We start from the raw sequence: 19,652 nt of genomic DNA on the forward strand, positions 1-19,652 counted from the left end.
CTTTCCTTTCTCCGGATTGCAGCCACATCCACCAGGTCAAGAACCAGCCAAGTCAAAAGTGCAGCCAATCCCATCGGGAGAGGGAAGGTCTCAGGGGATAGGAGGAAAAGAAGGGGTGAGGAGGGGCCCTGAGGGGGCAGGTCTCCCCGTTCTGCTTCCCCGCTGTGGGGGGAGAACCCCATCCTCCTCTGTTCAATGTGCCCCTGGGCCTGGGGTCCCAGGTCGGGGCTGGGCGGTCTCCAGACCATCTTGGGGAGCCCCTCCCCCTCCCTGGCACTAAGATCGCTCGCCGCAGGGCCCCACGGTGCTCTCAAGGGACAGCTGGGATGCCTGCCGGAGCAGGGGGCCCGTAGCTGGGTCCACCATGGAGGAGGTGGGGAAGAGCTTGTACCAGCCCACGGCCAGGGTGGTCAAGTCCAGCTCCTCCAGCAGTACGCGGGCCACACCCATGAACTGCTTCCGCTCCATCCGCCCGTAGTTCCCCCACACGATCACCTGCGGGGCAAGAGACACAGTGGTTCAAATCCTGTCAGTGCTACTCACGGGCCCAGAAGCAGAACCTGGGGTCACCCCACGCCCCATTCGTCTCTGAGTCCAGGGAATTCTACTGCCGAAAATGGCTCGAGTCCCACCATATTCTCCTGGCTCCAGTGCCACCATTATTGGTCCCTGGATGACTGGCGTCCGGCCTCTGGTCTTGCCATTTCTTTCCATCCTCCACCGGCCCCGTCTCTGAGCCCAAGCCTTGAGGGCTGACCCTACATTATGAGTGTCCTACCTGCCACCCCACCCCCCAAAAGGCCCTCTGCTTCCAGATCCTCGGAAACAAAGTTTTAAAAAGTGGCTAGTAGGACAGCTGCATGTAAATCAATGAAATTAGAACGCTCTCTCACACCACAAACAAAAATAAACTCAAAATGGTTTAAAGACCTAAGTGTAAGACATGACACCACAAAACCCCTAGAAAAGAACTTAGGTAAAACGTTCTCTGACATAAATCGTAGCGATATTTTCTTAGATCAGTCTCTCAAGGTAAGAGAAATAAAAGAAAAAATAAACAAATGGGACCTAATCAAACTTAAAAGCTTTTGTACAGCAAAGGAAACCATCAAAAAAACAAAAAGGCAATCTACAGAAATCTAGAAAATACTTGCAAATGACATGACCGACAAGGAGTTAATATCCAAAATACATAAACAGCTCATACAACTCAATACTGAAAAAAACAACCCAATCAAAAAATGGGCAGAAGACCCAAATACACTATTTTTTTTCTAAAGAAGACATACAGATGGCCAATAGGCACATGAAAAGATGCTCATCCCTAATTATTAGAAAAATTCAAAATTACAATTACCTACACTGGTCAGAGCTATTACCTTACACTGGTCAGAATGGCTATCATCAAAAAGTCTACAAATAATAAATGCGGGCTTCCCTGGTGGCACAATGGTTAAGAATCCGCCTGCCAATGCCGGGGACACGGGTTCGAGCCCTGGTCCGGGAAGATCCCACATGCCGCGGAGCAACTAAGCCTGTGCGCCACAACTACTGAGCCTGCGCTCTAGAGCCTGTGAGCCACAACTACTGAAGCCCGCGCGCCTAGAGCCCGTGCTCTGCAACAAGAGAAGCCACCGCAATGAGGAGCCCATGCACCGCAACGAAGAGCAGCCTCCACTCGCCGCAACCAGAGAGAAGCCCACGTGCAGCAACGAAGACCCAATGCAGCCAAAAATAAATAAAATTATATATATATAAAATAATAATAATAATAAATGCTGGAGAGGGTGTGGAGAAAAGGGAACCCTTCTACACTGTTGGTGGGAATGTAAATTGTTGCAGCCACTATGGAGAACAGTACCGAGGTTCCTTAAAAAACTAAAAATAGAGCTACCATATGATCTAGCAATCCCACTCTTGGGTGTATATATCCAGAAAAGATGAAAACTCTAATTTGAAAAGACACATGCACCCCCAATGTTCATAGAAGCTTTATTTACGATGGTCAAGACGTGGAAACAACCCAAGTGCCCATCAACAGACAATTGGCTTAAGAAGATGTGGTGCGCGCACACACACACACACACACACACACACACACACACGCACAATGGAATGTTACTCAGCCATAAAAAAGAATGAAATATTGCCATTTGCAGCAACATGGATGAACCTAGAGAATATTATACTTAGTGAAGTGAATCAAAGACAAATACTATATGATATCACTTATATGGGGAATCTAAAATATGACACAAATGAACTTATCTACAAAACAGAAATAGACTCACAGACATAGAAAACAAATTTATGGTTACCAAAGGGGAGAGGGAGGGAGGGAGGGAGGGATAAATTAGGAGTATGGGATTAACAGATACAAACTACTATATATAAAATAGATAAGCAACAAGAATACTCAATATCATATAATAACCTATAGTAGAATATAATCTGAAAAAAATAACTGAATCACTTTGCTATACACTTGAAATTGACACAATATTGTAAGTCAACTCTACTTCAATTTTAAAAAAAGTGGCTGCTACGTGTATAGTGTACATGGTAGCCTCCTTCCTTTTTTCCAACAGACTCTTTTCTGCACCGCCTTCCTCATTTCTTGGTCAACCTCCTCTCTTAGAGTGGCCAGGTGGATGGTGTGTGGCTACAGGACCCTCATTTGCTCTCCGGCACCTCAGGTTCTAACTCTGCCCCGCTCCAAAGGTGGGCTGGCTTATCACACATAGAGCCTGTTGTCTTAATGCACATGCTTTAGGGTCAGACACGCGCAGGTTCTAATCCCAGTGCTGGCTGGGTGGTTTGGGGCAAAGTCGTTTGTTTAACCTCACAGAGTCTCAGAGTTCTTGTTTGTAAATGGAATCACCCGCACTCAGCTCACCTGGCAAGCGAGGATCACAGGAGATAATGGATGTGAAAGCTCGCTGTAAGCTGTAAGACGTTCTTCAAGCATGCAGGGTAATATGCAAACAACATGGGCCACTGCTATTGGTTACCGCATGTCAGGAACCGTTCTAAGGCTAAACCAGCCTTAGAGTCAACCTTCCCAACAACCCTACAAAAAAGGATTCCGATTTCACAGCTGTTTAAACTGGGGCTCAGGGAGGTTGAATCATTTGTCCGAGGTCACTCAACTAAGTCTTCAACACCCCTTAGGCAGCTGATCAGAAGCTCATGTCTGGTGTGTGGATGGGTCTGTTTCCACTGGTGTTATGGGCTGAACTGTGTTCGCTCAAATTCATGTTGAAGCCCTAACCCCATAATGTGACTGTATTTGGAGACTGGTCCTTTAAGAAGGTGATTACATTAAAATGAGGCCGTTAGGGTGGTTGTGGTTTTAACTGGTGTTGTTATAAGAACAGGAGATTAGGACACACAGCTAGACACCAGGAATGTCCGCATGTAGAAAAAAGACCATGTGAGCACACAGCAAGAAGGTGGCCGTCTGCAGCCCAAGGAGGCCTCAGGAAACATAACCTGTGACACCTTGACCTTGGACTTCTGGCCTCCAGAGCTGTAAGAAATACATTTCTGTTGCTTAAGCCCCCCAGTCTATGGTACTTTGTTATGGCAGCCTTAGCAGACTAATACAACTGGCATTCCTCAATTGCAGTGGGCCTGTCCTGCTCTGACATTAGTCAGAAGGCTCAGTAGCAAGGACCCCATGTCAGATTTCTGTTTCCCCACTCCCTCTGCATCCCAGATAGGGATGTGCTCTGGAGCTTCTCCAAAGATGCTCAGGCCAAAATGCACAAACCTTTGTCCAGTGGACCAGATGTGGGCCCCAGATGGTCTTCTGGTTGTTTCAAATTGTCTCTGAATGTCTTTAGACCAGAAGGGTTTTTCCAAACTTTTTTGACCAGTATATACAGCAAGACAGACATTTATATCATCACCCAGTAAACACATGGGATTCATAACTGAAGCAAGGGCTCCACCAAATAAGACTTATCTTACTAAGACTTACCTTTCCTAGTCCTAGTTCCTATTTCTTTCCTATTTCCTATTCCATTCCGTTAAAAAAAAGTACTTGTTGAGACCCACTAAATTGATTTCACAACTCACTGATGGGTCTCAACCCACAGGTTGAAAGACTAGGTCCTAGACAGGACCTGGGCTTCCCAGTTTGGCAAAAGTCCCACTGTCTTGGCGACTTGTAACACCTTGGCCCTACCCTTGTTTGCTCTGCCTGCCCAGGTTAGGAGCAAGAAATTGAGGTATAAGCTAGAGGCGTCCAAACAGCGGCCCTGAGAGAGCAGGCGTATGGCTCCTGCAGGCATCCAACCCGGGCCTTGCCGGCCCCGTGATGGGCAGCTTTTTCTAGCTCCCAGATTCTCCTAAAAGCCACGGAGCCGAAGACCTCTCTGGATCCTCCAAAGGCTCTCAGTCTATTGCCACTGTGCTCCATGCCAAGCCCCTGGCCTCCAGAGGTTGGTGGTGGTGGTGGTGGTGGTGATGGTGATGATGACGATGATGTTAATGGCAGCCACTGGTAGAGCCAAACTTGCAAATACTCTTCTTGCACAAAGCACACATTCCACTCTCACAGTAACATTATCAGTGGGTACTGTTAGTATCCGCATTTTACAGATGAAGAAGCTGAGGTTCAGAAAGGAACTTGTTCAAAGTCGCACACCAAGTTGCGGCGCTCAGATTAGCCACAGTGCTCTACTTCCTCCAGATGAAGCCCTGCAGGGAGCCCCCACCCCCAAGAAGGGTCTCCTTCTCCCTCTGATACTGCACCCCGACCCACCCCCGAGCCCCTCACCTGCAAGACTTTGCCCTGGGGACTCTCTGGAAACAGCAGCACCTGGTTATACAGCGGGTCCAGTGACTTGCGAGCGACTTTGGTCTTCTTCTTGGCAATGCAGACGCCGTTCTCTAGCAGGTAGGCTTTGATGTAGGCCGCTGGGGACAGAGGCCAGCAGGATGAGTTCTAGCCTGAACCCCACATGGTGGGTGAAGGGCGCAGCAGAGGGACCCGCTGCTGGGGATCAGAGTCCCCCCAGGGGGTCTGCAGAAGAGGCAACAGGGGCAGGTGGGGGTAGGTGGTGGGGTGCAGCCAGGGTTAGCTGGGGCCTACTCGGCCCCCTCGGGTGGTCCTACCTGCCTCCCCTTTCCTTTGCTCACCCTTTCCCTCTCTCAGTCCCTGGCTTGCCCACCCTTCCCGGGCTTATATATTCATGGTTGACCCATTCACGCAGATGTTTGCTGAGCACCCACAGTATTCCATGAGCCCTACCAGGCGCTAGGGTAGAACCATAAACAGGAAAGACAGTCCCTGGCCCCCAGGAGCTCAGCCCAGTCGGGGAGGCTGACAAGGTCAATGGACAATTTCAACTGGGTCTCCAGAAAAATCCTAAATCTCCAGTTACACAAGAGTCACTCGCTTTGGGACTGAGGGACCCCTCAGAGCTGGACCCAGTTTTCTCTCTTCTAGACCCAGACAGCCCTCAGGACATCCCCCCGACCTCCACCCCCCACCCTGCAGACGAGAGGGCAGCCTCCACACCTGGCAGTGTCTTGGAGCCGGGCTTGGCCGTCAGTCCCCGAGCCTGGATGATGTCCACTTCAAGCTGACCGTTCCGCTCCTGCAAGCCGATCTCCACATCCCCTGCAACAGGCCCCAAGAGCTGAGACTGGGAAGTGGCTTGGGAGCTCCATCAAGGACTCAGCTCCTCCTCTCCGCTGAGGGATGAGATCCCTTCCCCCTGCTCCCAGCCCCAAACAAGACCAGAACAACTCCCACACCAAGCGCCCGGGCTCTGCGGAGCGCCTGGCAGGTGTGAACTGGGCTCCAGGCTGGGTGCTCATTAGATGGAGGCAAGGCAGAGGGGAAGGAGGGAGGGACACGGGGCTTCTGGTGGGGACCCCCCCCCCAACATTTGGAACAGGTCTTGGGACACTCACCCATCGGCGTGGTGGCCAGGGTCTGGCGGCCCACAAACTGTGCTGGCCCCATGCTGCCCAGGAAGTCACTGAACTGGGCGTCCGATGCCAGGCAAACTCCCCCATAGTTAAGGCTGCAAGAAGAAAGAATGAGACAAAAGCAGACGTTCCCAGGGGCCGACTGAGGACTCTGATGACTCAGGCAGTCAGCTCCAGAATGGCCCTCATTCCACAGTGATTCTGTCCACATCCATCACCCAGCCTCAGGCAGACCGCTGTCCTATCTCTGCCTCCTTTCTACTTTAATAGCCCTGAAATCTCAGCTCTGACTCCAAAATTCCAGGGCTTAGCTTCTGTGTCCTGTACCTTTCCCTGTCCTACCTCTCCTGGCCGAGCCTCAGGTTCCCCCTCCATGAAATGGGTATGGTGACACCCGCCTCTCGGGGTGGCTGTAGGACTCACGGGAGATGATGTCTGTCGATGCCTGGCTCTATGGGTGAGAGCTGCGATACTCAAGGTGTGGTCCAGACACCAGCAGCGTCACCCGGGAGCTAATTAGAAAGGGAATTGAGGCCCACTCCACTCCCCTGCTGCTGAATCAGCGACTGGCTTTTAACACAAGCCCCAGAAGACTCGTTTGCACTGGACAGTTTGAGATGCACGGCGCCAGTGGCTCAGCCTCCAAGGTTCGCACTTGCTCTTGCCACAGAGCTGCCCAATGTCCCCTCGCCTTCCTTTGGGAAAAAGACCTCAAATCTCCTTTGGGGAGCCCCTTCCCCCAAGGCATTGATTCGCATGGAGCAGAGCAGACCTGGTTCCAGAGGCTGGCGTAGGCTCAGCCTAGCCAATCAAGCCGTTCCTTCCTTAGCCAGTGACTGGCTCAGGGTTGGGCGTGTGGCCCAATGCAGCTCCCAAGAATCTGCCCAGGAAGATTTCTTCGAACTGTAGGAAGTGAGAAGCTCTCTCTTCCCATCAGATTTGAGCCCGAGACAGAAAACTGGAGCCTCTGGCAGCTCTCTTGCTGCCGTCTGGAGCCCATGAAGGAAGACATCACACAGGTGGCACTGCGTGACCTCCTGGATCAAACTCTGCCTGAAGCAAGAGATATTTTGTTGTTGTTGTTGTTGTTACATAAGTCAACAACAACAATTATTATTATATTATTTTGCTGAAACCAATTTTAGTTTTTTCTTTCCCATCTCCTAGGTCTGTTGTATGTAATGAGATCAGGCACTAAGTACCATGCCTGATGTGCCCCTATTACCTCTAGGAGCAAAGCATTCTCATAGGAACCTTGCCACAAACAAAGGAGGATGGTTTTGTTTTGTTTTGTTTTGATTTTATCAGCATTATTCAGATGAGGAAGCAGGTTCAGGCCAACCTAAAGCCAGAACTCACAGGGCAGACTCAACACTTGGATACAACACTTCTAAGGCCAACCGCAGGTGACTTTCCACCTGGGCATGTTCCAAGAGTAACAGCTAACTTTTAATAAGCACGTACCGCGAGCTGGGTTTCACAGCAGCAGCCAGGGGCTTTTTGAACAGGAAGGGGAGCCTGCCTTGGGCCTCAAGGGCACTGTACACTTTGTTCCCCAGCCTGAGAGCAGCTGCCACCCTGCCCCCAGCTCCCTTCTCAGGGAACCTGCTGAGCTCTCGGCCTCTGGGGTCTCTGGTTCCACTCCGAGGGTGCCCCCTTCTGCTTCCAAACCACTCTGCTAGTCTACCTTTGCCCCAGTTCTTCAGAGAGAACAATTCACTCATGGTCTCCTCTGCCTGTACCCAGCTCTTCACACCCTAGACATGCTCGTTGGTGCCTGAACCACAGCTGCCCGCCTTTACACCTCCTTGCTAATTCACAAAACCTCACAGTTGGCAAAGGATATACCTGCTGGCTCTGCAAACAGTTACAGGAAGGTGTCCTCCAAGCCAGCAGACTCCCTATTTCATAGATTGGAAGACTGAGGCCAGGAGTGAGAAAGACACCTGTCCGAGGGCTATATGATGGCAGTGCCTGCTACCATACGAGGCCACTGCCCAACTCATGTCACCCAAGACTATTTGGCCTTTATGTATAAAATTCCAAGCAAGCTGGGGGAAGAAACAAGAGAAGACTCCGTGCACAAACAACTTACCATTCTGCTGAGCAAACAAACATATTGCCCCCCAAAGAAACAACTAAAAAAGACTACTGTCTTCTTATGAGGCACAACCGGTCCTCTACCCGCCCACCTCGGGTTGTGGGAGCCCAGGGGTCATCAGAAGAGAGGAAGCACTGCTGGCTGCAGTGGCCCAGAATGGACCAGGAGAGGAGAATTTGAACTGGGGGCCAAAGGATACACAGGGTCCAGCAACAAGGGGAGAGGAAGGAAGGCCACCTCCCACATACTATCTTCCCTCTATCCTGACCAGAGTCACCAGCACAGGGTCCTGAGGTCCTCAGGATGGTGAAACCACAAGAGTAAAGGAGCCTAGTGAAGAGCAGGAGAGAGTAAGTACTTTTCTCTCGCCCAGGAGGGTGACTGAGACAAGGCAGGGGCAAGAGAGTCTAGTTCTGGAACTTGGAGAAGGTCTATGTTGCAGGTGTATACAATGTCACAGAAGACGGGAAAGGACAGAGATCCGGGAAGAAAAGACGGAAATCAACTGTTTTAAGCTTTTGGACATTGAGGAGAAAAGGACTGTATTTAGCCACGGATGACTTATAATAGTAAAAATGGAAACAATCTAAATATCTGACAGTAGAGGAATTATAAACACGTATTGGATTTAAAAAAAAAAAAAAAAAAAGACGAGAATAAAGGAGCTGGCTGGGAGCAATGACCAGAAACACCTGCACTGAAGTCTGCATGAGCAAAATACAAATGTCTGTATTAAGTCATTGTCATTAAGCCATAAGTCATTGATTGAAGAGGCTTGTTACAGCAACTGGTTTGACTAATGAATGCAGTGACCCTGTCCCCTGGCCAGAGCTGATGGACACAGGGTCAGACAGCTGACCCAAGCTCAGTCAAGCAAAGACTCTCTCTGGGAAATAAAAGAGAAGCCTGGAGACCAACAGTCATGAGAACTGAGCCGTGTGAATGGCCTGTCCTTGAAAAGAGCCCCAACTACTAGCCACCCAGTCCTGTCCACCCAGTTCTTTCCTCAAGCACGTGAGATGTCCCACAATCATTCCAACAAATTCTGTTTTGATTTAAGTTATTGGCAGAGTCAATGGAAGGATAATAATTTGAGATTTTAGCCTGAGTACTTTTTCATTTTCATGATTTCCTACTACCTGCTGCCACCCTTTCCCCATTCAGGCAGGAGCCACGGTATCCTAGGTCTACTGCCTCAGAGAAGGGATGACCCTGTAGGATGCAGAGAACAAGACAGTCAGATTCTTAGCTTTTGAGTTTCAAATCTAAGAAGCAGCTTTTGAGTTTCAAATCTAAGAAGGAGAGGTGCAAAACCCGGCCGTCCTGCCCGTGAGTAAACCAACCAACCCCAAATCCCCAGCCAGGGAGAGCAGAGGGAGTCAGGCAGGGAGGGAAGAGAACTGAGGAAGGTCTGGGTCCCCAGGCTGGGCTGGCAGTGCTAAGGGATGATGGGAAACTCCACAGAGGTTTGGGGACTCTGAAAGCAGAGGGGACTCGTGCCCATGCTTCTTATTGGGTGGAGCTGAGAAAAGGGCGTGATGCTTTGCAGAAATGTTGTCTAGTGTCTTGTCAAATGACTCTGGAGCATCTCTGAGGCTCTGTGTGTCCCTCCACACCCTGGAGAGGAGCACATGTTCCCACTGCACCTTTGAGAGGGCCGAACTAAGAAATGGCAGAGTAGTATTGGAACCCAGGCAGCCAAGCTTCCGAATCTATTATCTCTACAATCATGCAACGGTGTTATAGAGAAAGTATGGGAAAAATAACTTAATTACCTGGGGACAGAAATGGATACCCGCTCTGCTTGCAAACCCAAAGAACCTGAATTAACAGCATGAAAGCTAAGACCTAGACCCGCTCACAGCTGGTGACCTGGCCTTTCCTCCACACCCGTTTCTTTTCCACCCCAGCCTCCTGAGGGTCTGGAATCCATTCTCTTAGGAGGGTCTGGGCTCTAAAAGCTCGAGAAATAGCAGTACCTCGTGGGATCTAAGGCACTGAAGGGGCCCAGCCCCCCAAGGCAGAGCAAGGCCTTCTGCAGCCTGAAACTGAAAGTTTCCTCCAACATCGTCACTGTCTGCCCCTCAGTTCCTGGTGGGATTCTGAGCAGACAATGGGGAACTGGTAGGCCTGGTGCCCAGCGGTGACTGTTTATAATATCTGGGTGGCGGCCTGATTTCCCATCCCAGGGTGCCTCGCCAGCTGCCAAGGAACCAGGCTGACTCCCCAGAAACCCTGAACGGGTTGCCCCATCCTCCATGGGGCTGGAGGGAGGAAGAATAAAATGGAGGTAGGTCCCTGCTGGCCAGGGGACCAACTGCATCAGAGACCCCGCTCCACCTCGGGGACTCCCCTGGAGGACGGAAGGCAGAGGATACAAAGTCAGAGCAGATCCTACTCCTTGCTGGTCAAGTGCCTGCTGTGTGACCTCTGGCCAGCGGCTGGTGCCTCTGCACTTGAATCTTCTTACCTGCAAACGAGCCCACACCTACCCTAGAGACAGAAGTACAGCCCTCCCACTGCTGGGTGCCTGTGCTGTACCAGTTTTAAATGTTTTGAAAATCTCTGCTTATAGGATCCATTCCCAAAGGGGTAGGAAAGAGTGTGCTGAATTAGTAAATGCCACAAACTTGCTGCTACTTAGACCATGCCTTATTCAGTAGGAACTCAATAGATTTTTACTGCCAGACCCTTGGGCTGTCCCCAAACTGGGAAAATATACTGGTTGAGACTGAACTCGGCATAATACAGACCTTGGGTTCCAGGGCTGTGCAACCTGAGGTAAGTTTGGTAATCTCTCTGAGCTGCATGTATAAAATGGAAATAAGTTATAGTCACCTGGCTGAGCTGTTGGGGAGAGTCAACAGGATGACGCAGGCAAGGTGCTTAGCAAAGGGCCTAGCACACAGCATCTGCTGAATGAGTAAAGGATTGAGATGCCGTGGCTAGCGGGTCCCTGCTGCCTGGCCTGGGAGAGCCTCTTCTCCCTCTCTGTGGTGTTTTTTTTTTTTTTTGCGGTACGCGGGCCTCTCACTGCTGCGGCACCTCCCGTTGTGGAGCACAGGCTCCGGACGTGCAGGCTCAGCGGCCATGGCTCACGGGACCAGCTGCTCTGCGGCGTGTGGGATCCCCCCGGACCGGGGCACGAACCTGTGTCCCCTGCATCGGCAGGCGGACTCTCAACCAGTGTGCCACCAGGGAAGCCCTCTGTGGTGCTTTCAGAGCACTTCCAATTCCTGACCTATTAGGAAGTGCAGCACCTGGATGCCTGAGACAAAGAGGCCAGGTCATCTGCGGCGGGGTGGGAGGGGGAGCAGGGTGGCTACAGCAGCTGATTCTTCCAAGGGACACATGCCACCAGGCGGAGGCAGACCTGAAACAGGATTAAAACCTCTGTTCTGCTGGCCTTTTATTTTGTGTTACTGGTGAAATGAGATTTCCTGCCTTTCAAATCCTGTTAGTTTTGTTTGTGGCGCTGAAACCCATTTGTCTTTTATTATTAACCTTTGAGCTCAGTTTGGCCTCTGGTTTTCCCGTGTTCTCAATGGTTAAAGAAATAATTGGGTTATTCGGGGGTTTTGACTTCTACTCTTTTCCAGATGGATCGCCTGTCTCAACTCATCAGAAATTAAAAGGCGGTCCAGCCCTCGTGGTGAGTATGGGTTATGTGGTTCTGAAAGGTTCACGGGCTCTCTGTCCATCCATTCACCACCTGCCCCTACATGTCCATCGTCCATCCATCCACCCTCCCACAGCCTCGCTGAGCCTGCAATACAGTCGGTTCTGCTGTAACGCAAAACATACATTCCTAAAACCACAGTGCAGTGAAAAGTCCTGCAGTCAAACACAGAGCTTATGGGGAAAACACGGTTAGGGGCACAACACCCAAAAAGTGTATCAAAAAAAAAAAAAAAGGACAGGGATATAATAAAAACGGTAGCACAGTCTTATACGTGTAAAATGGTTAAGAAACGCACAGATACTACAATAAATATGGTGCTTTACCGTGAAGACAGCCTGATGCTTGCTTTTGGAAATGAGTGTCAGCAGGTCTGCAGTGTGAGTTGCTGCAATGTGGTGACGGAGGGCTGTCTGAAACGGACGGGTGGGAAGCTGTAACACCAGGTGTGGGGGGAGGGGGGTCAGGAGGAAGCGAGGAGTATGTTTTGTGCATTCCTACATGGGTGCAGTTTCCCGAGTTCACCTCGTGTTTCTCGTGGATGAAATCACACCTGAGCAAAGGCGAAGTTTATATTGTGCTCAAATTATTCCAGAATACTTCAATCGTGTTGGAACAAATGTGCGTTTGCAAAACAAGCACTGCAGCAGCACTGACTGTGTGCCAGGAGACACAGCATCACACAGTCCTGACTCCAGCTTCTCAAGTATTCGAGACATTCCCAAACCTACCCCTCCCCCCACCCCGGCCACGAGAGCGTAGCTCCTAGGCGTGAAGCCAGGGATTTGATTTATTTTTTATTGATCAAAAGCTTGCCATGAGCCAAGCACTGATAGTACTAAGTTATCCGTATTAACTCATTTAAACCTCATTTAACAATGCTGTGCAAGCTAGGTACTTATTATTAATACCCACTTTCCAGAAGGGGAAACCAAGGCACAGAAAAGTTAAGTAACCCGACCAAGATCATGTTGCTGCTAAGTGGCAGACCTGGGATTTGAACCTGGGAGTCTGGTTCCTGGGTTCATCTACTCTATCTCTCTGCTACACTGTCTCTGTGTCCCGAGGGGACCTTAGCCTTGCCCAGGGCAGAGCACAGGGATCTGCAGTCCACGCTTTGGGGTCAGGCAGGCCTGGATTTGAATCCTGATTCCCCCCACTCACTGGTTGTACAGACACGTCCTTCACCACTCAGAGCCTGGGTTTCCTTTTCGGGGAAGTAGGAATGAACAGTGGTAGGCCACCCTTGGTGCTGCTGTAAGTATTAAATGAGATGAACGCCTTAGAACAGGCTTTGGTGCAGTCAAGTGCTCAACAAATCCTGATGCTTATAAAACAGAAGAAACCAAACCCCCATCTCCTAGCCCACGCCCACACCTGTCCTGCCTGTCCTTCAGGCACGATGACTGCTAAGTAGCCGAGGTGGGAAAAGGAAAGGGGGTTCTGACCACCCACCCATCCTCCTGGGCCTTCGGTGATGACTGAAACAGCCTTGACAGGAAGCCACCCTGAGGCTGGGTGCAGTGGCCCTGCCATCGGCTCACACTCTGCTCTCCAGAGCTGTGGGCACCGTGACCCAGACACCCAGGGAGCAGGATGCTGATGACCCAGACACCACAGGACGACAAGGGGCAGAGGGAAGGAGGAGGAGGGGCGCCAGCAGCCAGCCTGGACGGCTTCGGGTTTATGGGGAGGATGCTGAGACCCTGGGTCTGTGGTGAAGGAGGCTGGGGAGGGGCGGGAAGGAGAGGCAAGTGTGTGTATGTACTTCTGTACGTAGTCTCCACCTATTACTCATCCAAATTTGTGGGGCATCTCCTGTGGGCCAGGCCCTGTGCTGAGCAGGCACCACACTCAGTGTCTAGTAGGACAGACGAGACACACACGTGAGAAGTAAGACAGACTGCTGGGTGCTATGGTGGGGGAAGAATAGGCTGTGGAAGCTGCCGATGCAGCCAGAGGAATGGCAGACCTGTGCCGTTCCACTTCCCCTGCCCACTCCCAGGACAGACATTGCCAATCAACCTCAACACTCCTGCCAAGCCCGGACCGCACTTCAGAATCCTCCTCAACACAGCGCTCCAGGGAGCCACTATCGATTAGCTGAAGTTGGCACACGAAATATAGCTTATGTTCTTAGCTGAGATCTGGAGGAAGAATGAGTCAGAGGGCAAAGAGGGAGCAGGGGTAGGAAAGGGAGTGCCAGGTAGAGGGAGCAATGTATGCAAAGATCTGGAGGTGAGACGGAGGGAAGTGTAAGAGGTTCAGTGGTGGAGCAGGGGGCACACAGCTGCGGACTGGGGGAAGCTGGCAGAATCCAGAGGAAGTAAGTGCTGAGTGACAAACTGTGCAGTTTAGACCAAAAAGGAGACTTGCAGGTAACCAGGCAAGAGTGATGAGTGGCCTCCCGGCTGGGGGAGGGGAGGGGAGTGGATGGAGTCAAAGACGATTAGGAGTGAAATAGTACAGCCCAATCATGGACTGGATACGGAGTGCGAAAGAGCAGGAGGTGTCTGCGAGAGTCGTCTGGTTCGGGCAGCTGGGAGATGGTGGCGCTGTGCACTCAGAAAGCACAGCAGACGCTGCTGCTGTCCCCCACGTGCCCTGACCCTCACCATGTCAGTGCTCAGCGACTTCTAACTGTTGGCACCCTCATTCCTCTGGCTATGTTTCTCTGGCCCCTAAGAAATTTCTCTGGTCTCCAGAGCCCTCACTGCCACAGGAAGGGCAGGAGAGTTAAACGTGAACATCCATCAACGAGTAACCGTTGAGAGTGGTAGTATAAATACTCCAGCTCCCTGGCCTCTCAGGAAATGACTCTCAGGCACCTGTTCCACACTGACTCCTAGAGTCCCCATCAGGATTAAGCTCCGGATGCCCACAGTGGCAGCTGGCTTCTCAACACACGTTACTGGATGCCTCCCCTGCCCTCTCTCTCTCATGGGCCCCCCCCACCATGGTTTTCCAGAATCACCTTCCAAGTAAACTGCTTGCACTCAAATCCATGTCTTGGGTCTGGTTCTGGGGAACCCAAACTGAAACAGATGGTCACCAGGGAGTATCTCAGGATTGATGAGGGGTCTGGGGAGGTACTGTTCTCATCGTCCATTCTCAGGGGGCTTGAATCCTTGCCCTTTATCTAGGGGAGATGCGCCTGCTTGGGGCAGGGGTGGGAGTGGGAGCTTGGATGGTTGCCCAAACCATAACTGTTCCCTTCCATCCTTAACATACAGAACCAAATTTTCAATCAGGCAGAAAGGGGCACTGGAAGAGAAAACCCTTCCCCAGTGCCAGGGGATAAACCAGGATCGGTCCACCATGCTGAGGCCTGCGGAGGGGAAAGACAGACTCGTTGAGCCACCAAACCATCCTGGAAGCATCTACCTCCAGAAATCTTGACAGACGCAGCCATGAAAGGAGGGAAAGAGTCGATTAGAATGGGTAAGGGCAGACTTCAAATGCTAGATTTGAATCCCCAAAATTGAAGTCACTTACTGGCTGTGTGACCTTGGGCAAATTAATTAACCTCTTTTGGCTTTCATTTCCTCATCTGTAACATGAGGATATTAACAGTTCCAGGGTTATCAGGTTATTGGGAGAATTAAATGAGTCAATACGTGTAAAACGCTTAGCGCAGTGCCCACACGTAGCAAGTGCTCTGTATAGTGTTAGCGCTAGAACATTACTACCATTAAGCCAGAGCTTCTCAACCTTAACCCACAAACCACCTGGGGATCTTGTTAGAAGCCTGAGATGAAGCCAAAGCAATCTTGGAAAAAAAGAAAACAGAGTTGGAGGAATCAGGCTCCCTGACCTCAGACTATACTACAAAGCTACAATAATCAAGGCTACATGGTACTGGCACAAAAACAGAAATATAGATCAATGGAACAGGATAGAATGCCCAGAGGTAAACCCATGCACCTGTGGTCAACTAATCTAGGACAAAGGAGGCACGGATATACAATGGAGAAAAGACAGTCTCTTCAATAAGTGATGGTGGGAAAACTGGACAGCTACATGTAAAAGAATGAAATTAGAACACTCCCTAACACCATACACAAAAATAAACTCAAAATGGATTAGAGACCTAAATGTAAGACTGGACACTATAAAACTCTTAGAGGAAAACATAGGAAAAACACTCTTCGACATAAATCACAGCAAGATCTTTTATGACCCACCTCCTAGAGTAATGGAAATAAAAACAAAAATATACAAATGGGACCTAATGAAACTTAAAAGCTTTTGCACAGCAAAGGAAACCATAAACAAGACAAAAAGACAACCCTCAGAATGGGAGAAAACATTTGCAAACGAATCAATGGACAAAGGATTAATCTCCAAAATATATAAACAGCTCATGCAGCTCAATATCAAAAAAACAAACAACCCAATCAAAAAATGGGTGGAAGACCTAAATAGACATTTCTCAAAAAAAGAAACACAGATGGCCAAGAGGCACATGAAAAGATGCTCAACATCACTAATTATTAGAGAAATGCAAATCAAAACTTCAATGAGGTATCACATCACACCGGTTAGCATGGGCATCATCAGAAAATCTACAAACCATAAATGCTGGAGAGGGTGTGGAGAAAAGGGAACCCTCTTGCACTGTTGGTGGGAATGTAAATTGATATAGCCACTATGGAGAACAGTATGGAGGTTCCTTAAAAAACTAAAAATAGAACTACCATACCACCCAGCCATCCCACTACTGGGCATATACCCTGAGAAAACCATAATTCAAAAAGACACATGCACCCCCATGTTCACTGCAGCACTATTTACAATAGCAAGGTCATGGAAGCAACCTAAATGCCCATTGAAAGACAACTGGATAAAGAAGATGTGGTACATGTATACAATGCAATATTACTCAGCCATAAAAAGGAACAAAATTGGGTCATTTGTAGTGACATGGATGGACCTAGAGACTGTCATAAGGAGTGAAGTCAGTCAGAAAGAGAAAAATAAATATCGTATATTAAGGCATATATGAGGAATCTAGAAAAATAGTACAGATGAACCTGTTTTCAAGGTAGAAATAGAGACACAGATGTAGGGAACAAACATATGGACACCAAGAGGGGAAAGTGGGGCGGGGGATGAATTAGGAGATTGGGATTGATATATATATATATATATATATATATATATATATATATATATATATATATATATATACACACACACACTAATGTGTATAAAATAGATAACTAGTAAGAACCTGCTGTACAGCACAGGGAACTCCGCTTCGCTGTACAGTAGAAACTAACACAACACTGTAAAACAACTATATCCCAAATAAAAAAAAAATCTTTTGAAACTTGTTTAAAAATAAATAAATAAAAATACTACCTTGCTAAATAGCAGAAGAAAAAAAAAAGAAACCTGAGATGATGCATTTCTTTTTATTCTTTTTATTGGCCATGCCACGTGGCATGCAGGATCTTAGCTCCCCGACCAGGGATCGAACCTGTGCCCCCTGCAGTGGAAGGGTGGATTCTTAACCACTGGACTGTCAGGGAAGTCCCAAGAGATGCTGCATTTCTAACAAGCTCCCGGGGGATGCTGCTGGGCCGTGGACCACACTTTGAATAGCAAGGGCTAAAGCCACTGTAACTGGTATCGTGTAGCCTGGAGCCCAAGCACTGTCAATGGCAGAATGGCCCAACCCTTGTAGGGAGCCCTTGTTCCCCAGCCCTGAGACCTGGCTGCATGCAGCATTTCCAAAGTTCTCTGTGCCTGCCCTTTGCATCTCTCACCACACTGCTAGTTGCGTGGTCAGTGGAAGGCAGGGTCTCTGAGATGCCCGGCCCAATTGTCTGGCACATTGTAGGTACTAAATGAAAATCCACTGTAGGTGCTAAATGAAAACCCCTGTGCCCACTTGCAGGAATAAACACACCCGGCAGCACCAGGGGCTGCAGGCTGGCAGGGGCTCCTCAAACATGCCGGCTCCCTATAAGCCTCAGCTGGGCTGGCAGGAGCCCAGGGGGAGGATAGTCACACCCCCTCCTGTTTCAGAGCCTGGCATCTGGGTCCTGCCAGTGCCCAAAATACCTCCAGAACAAAGAGGAGGCTGACCACAGCTCAATGTCCCCACCTGTCCCTTCGACTTCCTTTCCTCACCCAGGTGTTGGAGGAAGGGGGTAGCACCTGGTTGGGCTCCACCAAGACGCAGCCCCTCTTGTGAGGGCAAGACTCTCCCGTCTCCTGGACAAATCACCCTCCAAACCACCTGATCCTTCCTCAACTGTCTCAAGACACCCACCGCAAACCTTTTAATAACCATAATCATCACAGCCAAAATTTATCCCGTGCTTATCCTGTGCTAAGCACATTCTAGACACAATTATAATGGGGGTGGCTTACTCTATCTACTAGGATGCAACTGGCCACAAGGAGCAAAATACTCAACTTACAGTGGCTGAATCAACAAACAACAATAACAACAGCTAATAATAATAATGCTTGCTATGTAACAGCCACTGTTCTAAGTGTTTTACATATATTAACTCATTGAATCCTCACAACAACTCTATTAGTGGTCTGTACTATTATGGACCCCTTTCTATAGATGAAGAAACTGGGACCAGAGAGGTAAAGTAACTTCCGTAAAGCTACACAGCTCTTAAGAAGCAGAAATGAGGCTAAAACCAGGGTTGTCCGACTCCAGAGTCCTGGCTTTGAACACATCTGTAACATAGCATACTCTCTGGTCCCTTAAATCACATGACAGCAAATGACAACAGGAGGCACCTCCCAAGCACCTGTCATGTGCAGGCATCATCTCATTTCTTCCCCACGACACCCTCCTATGCTGCTCCCCTCGGACAGGTCATGTGGTCTCTCCGAGCCTTCAGCTCCTCTTCTGTAAAGTGGGAATATGGGTTTGACCCCCTGCTCTCTTTCACTGCACCATGTTGCCGCCCCCGTGACCCGGTCTTCTGACCTGTCTGCGAGGCCAACAGATGAGATGTTTATCCGCCTCCCTAAAGCTTAGAGGACTACAGACAGCCCAAGGCCATTCAGGGGGTCAGTGGCCAACCCAGGACTGGTACCCAGATCTCCTGACCCCCTGAAACTCAGCAGGGACCTACTGCTACCCAGATTCCTAGAATATCCTCCTCCAAGTTTTGCTGCCTTGCCAAGTTTCTTAGGTTAAAGAAAACATTTGTTCCCTTCTTCTTCGTCCTCCTTCTCTCCCTCTCCCTCCCGCCTGTCCTCCTTCTCTTCTCGCCCTCTGGAAAGTCTCCCTAGGAGGTGGGTGGACCGGCAGAATCTGCCAAGGCAAGGCCATTCAGAGACCGGAGACGCCCCGTTTAGGAGGGGCTGAGGGGGAGAAGGCTTTCAGGCGGCAGAGCCCCTAGCTGCGAGGCAGGGCCAGAAGCAGGACGGGAGCAGAAGGTGGCAGCTGAGCCCCAGTCCCACCTCCCAGCGGCCTGGCTGGGTGTCTGGCCTTGGACAAGCCACTCAGCCAGGACTGTCCAATGGAACTTCCTATGATGACGGAAATGGTCGACGTCTGCACAGTCCCATACAGTTGGTGCTGGACACATGCTGCTACTGAGCACCTGAAATGTGGTGAATGCAACGGAGGAAAAGAATATTTAATCTTAATTCATTTACATTTAAATAGCCATATTCGTCCAGGGTCTATCATACTGGACAGCAGGGCACTTAACTTTTCCAAGCCCCAGTCTCCTCTTGTGCTTGACAAGGATGGTGATACCCCTGTCCTCCTTGGCCAAGGATGGCTGAGACAATGAAGCGATGGGGTGCTGTGGTACAAGCCCCGGCTGAGAGTCGGGACTCCTGGGTTCCAGACCTATTGACATGCTGTGTGATCCAGGCCAAGCCCCACAACCTCTCTGAGTGCCCTGGTCATCTGTACAATTAAGAAGTCACTTTGGATCAAAG

The 19,652-nt window shown here is 49.8% G+C and overlaps 1 protein-coding gene across 2 annotated transcripts in view; it reads right to left on the reverse strand.

The window, feature by feature from the left end:
- Window positions 1-276: 276 nt before the first annotated feature.
- The window catches only part of RIMS4 (regulating synaptic membrane exocytosis 4), a gene marked incomplete at both ends in the record, with an annotated part of 61,653 nt that continues 42,277 nt past the window's right edge, over window positions 277-19,652 (reverse strand). For both annotated transcript variants that reach the window (XM_082670048.1, XM_082670047.1), the window contains 4 exons: window positions 277-495; window positions 4,784-4,923; window positions 5,528-5,629; window positions 5,926-6,038. In XM_082670048.1, the coding sequence (XP_082526174.1) occupies window positions 277-495; window positions 4,784-4,923; window positions 5,528-5,629; window positions 5,926-6,038 (574 nt within the window). The remainder of the gene's footprint in view (window positions 496-4,783; window positions 4,924-5,527; window positions 5,630-5,925; window positions 6,039-19,652) is intronic.

Source organism: Grampus griseus (genome assembly GCF_964374135.1).
Source record: "Grampus griseus genome assembly, chromosome: 14".
NCBI lineage: Eukaryota > Metazoa > Chordata > Mammalia > Artiodactyla > Delphinidae > Grampus > Grampus griseus.